Source organism: Silene latifolia, chromosome 10 (assembly GCF_048544455.1).
Source record: "Silene latifolia isolate original U9 population chromosome 10, ASM4854445v1, whole genome shotgun sequence".
NCBI classification, from domain to species: Eukaryota; Viridiplantae; Streptophyta; class Magnoliopsida; order Caryophyllales; family Caryophyllaceae; genus Silene; species Silene latifolia.
In genome coordinates this window covers 127960636-127970133 of record NC_133535.1, presented here as the reverse complement: position 1 = coordinate 127970133, position 9498 = coordinate 127960636, and the positions used below count along the sequence as shown (strand labels likewise).

General features: G+C 35.3%; 1 protein-coding gene across 1 annotated transcript; it reads right to left on the bottom strand.

Moving 5' to 3' along the window:
• Window positions 1-7491: 7491 nt before the first annotated feature.
• LOC141608200 (uncharacterized) lies at window positions 7492-8655 on the bottom strand. The gene is made up of 2 exons (XM_074427562.1): window positions 8294-8655; window positions 7492-8008 (listed from the first exon to the last, which is right to left on the bottom strand). Exons 1-2 carry the CDS (start codon window positions 8653-8655, stop codon window positions 7492-7494), a joined length of 879 nt encoding a protein of 292 aa, XP_074283663.1.
• Between the last annotated feature and the right edge of the window lie 843 nt (window positions 8656-9498).

The window sequence follows — 9498 nt, the reverse complement described above, 5'->3', positions numbered from 1 at the left end:
TTACTCCTCTTGTGTGTCCATCACCTGATCCCTTGACCCCAACTGAATTCCCACTAGTTATTAGCTCAGAATCACAAGAAGATGTTTTGCAAAAGATCGTTGATGATGCTTTAAATATAAATGTAAATGTGGAGCCACTTGAAGTTGTACCACTTTTTTCTTTGCCCCCAGATGAACCAACAAGGGCTAAGAGGGTTAGAGTTCAGACAGGAGCTTTTCGATCTCCTTTTCTTCAAAGAAGTATCAGACTTGACGGCAAGGTGAATAAAAATGAGAGAGAAGCACTGGACTATGTATTTTCAGAATTTTTACGATGATGAGGTTTGTACGGTACTTCAAATTTCTTGCTAGATACATTCCAAACAATTCTTCATTTCATATTTATAGTTAGGTAGATACAGTCATTACTTTTCTTAATTTATTTTCTCATTTCATTTTGATTGAACAATTATGTATGCAGTGAGATCCTGTTCAAAATTGGTACAGACATTTCAGTTACTCGAGCAAATTTGAAGATGCTAGTATCAGGTGATATAGTGCCTAAACAAGTGATACATGCCTGGTGTTGCGTTTTGAATAAATGTGAAACAATTAGAGCACATACTTCACCTTCTAGGTTGTATCTCCCACTGTCTAGTGAAGTAAGTTCTCAAATTGATGACAATTTTACGGGGGCATCTTTGGTAAGTATTTACATTTGCTAACCTTCTTGTATGGTTTTCTGATATAGACATTTTTTAAGAACAAATATTATACAATTGCAGATCTTTGTACCTATAGTTTCTGAGAAGCCATTTGCAATGTGTTTCAACTTCCTAACAAAGAAGTTGGAAATCTTGCATTTGATGAGGCCAGAGATGGTAAATTTTGCACCAAGTATTGAGCCTACGGTATCCACATTTCAGCCTACTTGTTTTGTTGATGCTATCATACGATATTAATATTATTTGCATTTTTGAGAAATGTTTGAATTTATATGTCCTATGCAGAAAGACTTTGTTATTAAATGCTTGCTCAAGAAAATGCCGTCTATAGTAGCTGTCCGTGACATGAAGCCAGAGGAGATTATTATGAGGTCAAATCTTGGTAATGGAAGTGATTCAGGAATTTACCTTATGCGGTTGTTGGAGAAATACAAAGGAGAAAGAAAGACTTGTGTGTTGGGACTCCAAGATGTAAGCTGCTTTACAATGTTTTTCCCTATTTATTTACTTGTATGTATATGAGTAGTATAAATCAATGTTCCTTGTTTTGTAGAACAACCAAGTTAAGGTTTTTGGTACAAGGGCATGCTATCAGTTGTTGTCTTTTCTTTGGTAATCAAGACTTCCAAAATCTAAGAAAGAATCCAGAGGTGCCACCAAGGATACCCGTCAATGTCGGTTGTTAGACACGAAATATTGGCTCGGGGTAATCAATGCCCGCAAGGATGACAAGTAATTTCTAAACTTTTATTACATATTTGTTTGATTTTTGTTTTAGAAGTTGTGCTAATTGTATTGGTTTGTAGGTATTTGGATGAAATTATCGTGGCCCTTTGAATGGATGAATGTCTGAAAAGCAATGAAAAGTTTGCAAAATCGTCAATGGATAAGGGATACGGTTAGTATATAAACATTTTTCATTTAATCGACCAGATAGGTGATCAAAATTTTGTAACAATATTTACATTTGTAGGTGATTGACATGTTTGGTGTGATGTGTACATATAATCGACCGGATATTCTCGTACTTGCCTTCAACTGTGAGGGTATGTATCTAAGTAGTACATTTTGAATTTACTTTTTACTTTTCCCTTTTTTACTTCATTTTTGTGAGGAATAATATGTCATCTCAACTATGTTCCAAAAGAAAAAACAGATGTCATATATTTGTTAGTATAGTTTATTAACTTATTTTTTTAATTTGTCAGTATGCTAAGCCACAATTAAAGGTTAACGAGGTAAACTTTGTTTGGTGCCCTCATCTTAAGATGCACTACACGCCAAAAGATGGAGCTACTATTGAGAAGGTAAAGTTACTAATGTCCAAACTGTGATAATATATGCATAAAATACTAATTACCATGCATATCCTAGTTACTTACCTATGTAAATCATTTTGCTTTTATGTAGGTTTTTTTCACAATCGGCAAAGATGGTAACCATTGGTTAGCTTGTGTGTCTGATCTCAAGGAGGAGAAGAACTACATTTTGGACTCTCTCAAGAAATATAAGAAAAATGATAAGAAAGCTGTGGAGGAATATAATACTTATGTGGAGGATATTGTATGGTCGCCATTTTTTATTTTAATTCAGTCTAGAAGTCACAATCTAAGATATTCATACAAGTATTTTTGTTGATTGTTTGTTGTTCACAGATAGTCAATGTTGCAAATCAGATACCGAGCACCAATGGTTACAAGCACGTCAAGGCCATCAGTTTGTTTCCTACTGAAGTGAAGGATGTCCCTCAGCAAGCAAACACGTTAGTTTGTTATATATTTTTGTGTTATTTTTTGCTTAATGTTAATTATTTTAATATCATTTTCAATATCATATGTTGCTTGAATAGTTTTGACTCCGGAGTATATGTCATGAAGTTTCTGGAAGGTGCAATGTTCAATACAGATTTGTGGACGGACAAGAAACATTACAAAGTGAGTTTAATGGACTTGATAATTCATATATGTTTAATCTTAAATTTTCTGCCATTTTATCTTAAATTTCTGTCATTTCTGTCCCATGTTTTAAGAGATTCGACCAGCTTTACATTACCTATTGTAGACGGACTGTAATGATACCCTAAATGCACCCATGCTAAACCGTTATGTGGGAAATGCACCCTGTCTTTAAAAAAGCACATTAGCGTTAATACACTCAGGGAAGAATTATGGGAACAACTTGAATATCCCTAGTCCAGTCAACAGAATCACTAACAATGAAGACTGCTTGGACCCTGGTGGAGGATATGTACTTCTTTCGGGCTGCCATTTTATCTTAATTTTCTGCCTTTTTTTTTTTTGTTTTGCAGGACTTGATTGCTTATCGTCGACAAATTATGTTGCAGCTGATAAAATGGGAGAAAAACACTTCTCAGGTATCCTTTTTCTGTATTTTTATATGTTTGATTTGTCATCTTAGGAGTCGTTCAGGTTGGTACAGTTTTTTTAATTGCTAGATACACTCCTTCAGGTTGCTACATACTCTTTTTTAAATTGTTAGATACACTTTTTAAACTAAAAAAAAAAAGTCAAAAACTTGAACAAGGGGTAGTTTAGTCATATTAGGTGCAGTAGCAGAATTAGGATTTCGTAGTCAATATTTTTTCATTGTTCAGGGAGATGATCTCCCATGATAGTCTCTCGTTTCGCGTTATGCTGCTTGTAAGTTATAAGTCTTAATTCCGTTAGTCTACTGAAAGACGTATCACGTTTGAATTATTGTGTCGGAATGCTGTAATTAATTTAATGGTCAACTGAAAGGAAGAAACAGTAGGAAGGAAAAGACTAAAACTTCAATCATGAGGTGATGAGAAAAAGAGGGAAGAGTGTGAACCTTGCGGTTTTCTGAGATGCCTACTGTCAGCCAGCAATTGCGATTACGTTTTTTGAGTTGTAATCTTTATAAATTAAATATGAAGTTCCGTTAGTCTACTGAAAGACGTATCACTTTTTTCAGGTTGGCTACATTATGTTTTTTGAACCGCTAGATACACTCGTTAAGATGGCTAGATACACTATAGTCTGTCACTACATACACCTTACACTTCCATATGTTGCTTTAAAATAATTCAACCTCATGTCATTCTTTTTTTTTTTTTTTTTTTTAATCTCCAGTCGATTTTTCACAATGGTTGATGATGAAGATTATTGGATCATTTTTTTTAATCAAGCCTCATTTCAAAGGATTCGGCATCAGTTCACATTTTTATTTTTCTTGCAAGAGTGGTTGTACTTTGAAGAGGTTGATTAAGTCGGGGTGACTTTTGTCTAGTATTTCACATTTTTAGTTTCTTGTGTCTTTGTTTGTATCCTTTCAAAGGAAATAACTTGGAACATCTGTGGGCAACTAGATACACTTGTTTGGACTGCTAGCTACACTTGTTCGTACTGCTAGATACACTCCTTCATTATTTTTAGAAAAGGATGTTCGATACAAACGCCATCTTTGTAGGAGAATTCAGAACTTTTTGTCCATTTTTTCATATAAGAATATGAAAAATTTAAGACTAAATTTATATAAAAGAGATGATGTGTTTTCCTAGTTTATATAAACAAGTATACAATGACGCATTGTGACCATACACTTTTCCGGACTGGTAGTTACATTCCACGAGTCCATAATAAAGAAAAAAAATGATTTGGTTGGAGTAATTTGATGTTCAAGAGTTCATTGAAATGATGTTGCATCTTAAATTTTGGCTTTTTCAATTTTTCGGAATCCTATTTTTTTTAACTGCTAGTTTCACTTGTTCAGTTGGCTACATACACTTTGTTTGCCTCCTAGTTACACTCCTTCCGCAGCTACATACACTCTAGTCAGGCCACCTCCCTATTTGAATACAATGTATACACTAACCCCCTCTATACTCCGTCAATCCATAGTCAGTATAAAAACAATAAAAAAACAACAGCGTAAAAACGTAAATAAAAAAAAAGTTGGAAGTTTATACAAAACCAGCTGCTGACTCAATTGTTTTTGTTCATCAAATGTATTTTTGTTTCAATCCTTTTTCAATGTATGGCTACTATTAATACTATTCAGTTATTAAATTCCTATTAAGACATCTTGCGGTTATTGCGTGGGTACACATTACTGGTTGTGTAAATACACATATATGACTTTCGGGTACGAGATACACCCCAGTTCTTTGTGTGGATACACACCCATGGCTGTGTGGATACACACCGCATCTCGTGTGGATACGCATTGTCAAATTTGTCTGGATACACATCCCTGGCTTTGTGGATACACATCCCCGGCTTTGTGGATACACATAATGTTCCTGGTATAGGCCATTGGACAGTTACACTTCAAAATAAAAGTAAAAGGGCAATGGCTGGCTGCCGGAGATTAGGATTTTGCCAAAGCTCGGAGAAAGGGAAGCATAACATCCGGACATCCGGTTATTGTTGGCGAATACTTAACCAACCGGCTAATTAAAATTCTGTTATTAGTATTAAATTATCATACTTGACACTTTTGATCAAGTTGTCTATAAAATCAGAGTAACAGAATGAGGAAAACTTCAGACTATAATGCTTGACACTTAATAACAAATAAACAACACAAAAAGTGAAGAAATTTGAAATGTAGTACAGAGGAAAAAAACAGATATGGAAAGTCGAGGCAGCGATGAAGAAGATGTGATACAACAAAGAGACCTGACATTCGATCTGGTAACTCAAAACATACTTCAAAATAAAAGGATGTGTGGATACACATACCCGGCTATGATTTTTTATTGTTACTATTGTCCTCGGTTTGATTGCCTACTACTCCGTAATAGTTTTAAATTGTAAAATGTGGATTGTAGCCCATCTTTGAAGTTATAAAATATAACCAACATTATAAAATGTGCAGTACAAATTAATAATCCGGAAAGTAATTGCGGATTTCAAAACGAATATCACTGAAAACATCATTATCACCTTCAACCCAATCCACCGGGTCGTTTTCCCATGCAAGCGGAACTGTCCCGAACTCAAAGGAAGGCCCCTGAGCATACAAATATGCGACCAGTCCCAAATCATCTCTATTAGCAACCCATAAATATGGTCCTGACGGAGGTTTAATGTTTTCAAACCACCACCTCTAAGCTTCATTATTAGAAAAAGCGCGCTCCAGTTTGCGAGCTTGACGGAAGCATTCGCGCTCATCTCCCGCTCCAAACTCAATCATTGCATGTCCCTTGAACGACCCATTGGAAGAAATAGCCGGGTGGATAGCTTGAACTAAATTTAATCCAGCACCCCGAATAACTTCTACTAATCTGTCAAGATCATATGAGAGAGTTTCCTTTCCAAACCCATCTCGTGTGCTTGGCAAATTATAAAGAATACACATCACAGGTTTGACGTACAATATTTCGGAATGGCGTCCGAAACTTTCTACTGAATCAAAGGATTCTACATCAGATTCATAGGATGCATCAGATTCATAGGATGCATCAGATTCATAGGATGCATCAGATTCATAGGATGCATCAGACATAATTAGTTTATAGTATAAGAATGGTTGAGAGGGAATTCAGTATAGATTAAGTTTGAAGTTTTTTGAAACAAACACATGAAAACCTATTTATATAGAAATAATTAAGGGAGATGCAATGCATCCGATGAATCTGATGCATAGAAACGTTTGGTGCATCCTATGAATCTGATGCACAGAAATAATCTGATGCATAGAAATAATTAAGGCAGATGCAATGCGTCCAATTAAGTTTGAATTTTTTTGAACGAATGAATGTTTGGTGTGAAACCAAGAGAAATGTGTAAATGTGTGGTAAATAGAAACGTTGTAAATAGTCAATGTTTTTATCAAGTTGTTTTTATAAAGATCAACCAAAAAGAATCCAAAAAGAATTGACACAAATTCTTACTTAAGACGGGCACTATCCATCTTAAGTTGTAGACGGATACCATTTTGTGAGACAAAATGCCCAAATAGAGGATAGTGGGAGGCACATGGGGGTGCCCCCACTTGTCTCTCATATTCGTTTTGTGAGTGTAACTACCCGTCTTAAGATTCGACCCGTCTTAAGCAAGACCTACTCAAGAATTGAAACTACACCAATTCACTATTCCCATGGTTTCATCAATTTTTTAAAATAAAGAACTTAATCTTCAATTTGTATTTATATTTTATTTTTAATTATGTGTGTCACACCTCGACTTTTGAGGGTACACAATAAAAGTTTGTATAATAATAGAGAAGCAAAGTGTTTGAACAGTAAACGTGAGACATTAGACAACCAAATAACACTTCGCAACTTGGGCAATTTCTACTATCATGATGCGTTAATTAAACATACTTCTTAGAAGTCTTTACTTACTTTAATTTGATGTTCAAGAGTTCATTGAAATGATGTTGCATCTTAAATTTTGGCTTTTTCAATTTTTCGGAATCCTATTTTTTTTAACTGCTAGTTTCACTTGTTCAGTTGGCTACATACACTTTGTTTGCCTCCTAGTTACACTCCTTCCGCAGCTACATACACTCTAGTCAGGCCACCTCCCTATTTGAATACAATGTATACACTAACCCCCTCTATACTCCGTCAATCCATAGTCAGTATAAAAACAGTAAAAAAAAAACAACAGCGTATAAACGTAAATAAAAAAAAAAGTTGGAAGTTTATACAAAACCAGTCTTTCCAAAAACTACATAAACCAAAAACCCATTGAAATCGGTTTTTTAAGTGAGTACATAACATTACAAAACATAATGAGACTTTTTTTGAGTGACATCTACAAATGCCACATAAACCAAAAACCCACTGAATTCAGTTTCAAGGGAGTCGACTCGGGCAATTTCTACTATCATGGTTACTCATTTCACCGCAAGCACGGCATTTTCTCAGAGGCTTTGCATTTTCCAAGACTGCCTTTTCCTTGTTTGATGTTATCCTCTTTCCCGATCCCTTATTCTTGCACTTCTCTGGTGGTAAAACAGTAACTTCAGTTGGAATTTTTGACCCAAGAAGCATCTCAATCTCAGCTTTCTTATCTTTTGACTTTCCCGAGTTAATTGAAATAATCAACTTTTCATTGAAACTCCGGAGCAATTGAAATAGCGCATCAGAATGTTCCTCACTATCCTCAACAAGTGAGACTGCACTAAATACCTCCGACCATAATTCACTTATATTGTTCTGGCGACTTTCGATTGACACACAATCAGCTAGTACAGTTTTTCCAACAACAGTAGAAAGAGGGTGGGAGGTTGCAGATTTGCTCCATCTCAGTGCTAAATACTCTTTAGGTATATGATCAAACCCCATATCTTTCAACACCCATAAAATGTGCCTACAGAGTATCCCAATTCTTTCAAACATCTTACAAGAACAAGAGAACTTATTATCACTTAAATCAACTTTGTATTCCTTGTCTTTCTCACGATCAATTATTGAAATATTATCATTCGCACCACTTGCATTTGGTGATGGTAAATGGCCACAAGTATAACATCTTTGCTTGGACTTCTACTTGGAAAATATAAAATATAATGATTGTGTAAAACTCAGAAGCTTGCTTTTCTAAAAGGAGAGGGGTTGTCAATTTTGGATAACAATTCTTATCATCAGCCATTACCTTAGAATATTTCCATCTCTGAGCATCCATTGCTGTTTGGAAACGCATCCAAAACTCGACAAGTGTGACATGTGGGTTGGTGAAGTTTCCAAAGAAGCTATTTTCGACTCGATCTTGATGTTGTGCGCAAAATCCCACAAATATGTGTCTCTAATGTAAGCATGAATCCAAAGAGCACGGTGCTTAAACATTTTCTTCAACCACTTGTTATCACAAAGCTCATATGAGGAAATTATCGAATTCCATTTCGATTCAAAATCTTCTGGAGTGATTTCTACATCCCAAACAACTGAGTTAATTTCCTTCAAAAAAGTTGTGTCTTGGGAAATCGATGGACCAACCTTGTCGTGCAACTTCTTCATTATATGCCACATACACAATCGGTGGCGTGTTTTGTCACTAAACACACCCTTAATGACTTTTTGATGCCTCTACATTGATCAGTTATTATAGTAATAGGATAGCGATCACCCATAGCCGTTACAAAATTTTGAAACAACCACGAAAATGATTACGCATTTTCGTTTCGTATCAAACCCGCTGCAAAAGTAATGCAACCCTTATGGTTATCAACACCCGTGAAAGGGACAAACACCATTTTATATTGGTTGAAGTTATAAGTGGCATCAACGAAAATGACATCACCAAAAAGGGCATAATTTTTAAGTGATATTGGATCGCTTGGAAAAGCTTAGTTATTCTCGCTTTGATCGTCCACATCAAAGTCAAAATAGAAAGATGGAGACATAGCCTTTTTCTGCATGAAGTTCTCTATTAACATCTGGGCATCATATTCTTTGATGTATTTCTTTACATCCCTTGAAAAATTTTTGAAATCTTGTAAAGAAGCACCCACATTTTTGTATCCCTTCACATACTGTTTGAACATCCTAAATGTTTGCACAGGACCATGGTTTACATGAACATTATCCATTATCATTTTTTTGTGAACCAAGTTTAAATCCCTACATGGTTTCAAATGTATCATAGTTGTTGGCGTATTCATAGCATGTGAGTGAACCTCAACAAAATCATAAATCTCGTATTCACCCGTTTGAATTCTTCTAAAACTAACCTTAGCCTGACAACCAATTCGTGTAAGGGTCCTCTTCCTTTTTGTACCCTTGTGATTACTTTTGCCTTGTTTATTACACACGCACCACTTGTGTGTAACTATCCCGTCAACTAATTTTGTTGAGTCTAAT

Bases quoted from the DNA above. Each gene is read 5' to 3' on its own strand.
- LOC141608200 (XM_074427562.1), bottom strand. From the start codon at position 8,655: ATGAAGAAGTTGCACGACAAGGTTGGTCCATCGATTTCCCAAGACACA. The intron at 8,009-8,293 runs GTAATGGCTGAT...GATACTCTGTAG, and splicing joins AGAGATGGAAATATTCTAAG to GCACATTTTATGGGTGTTGA.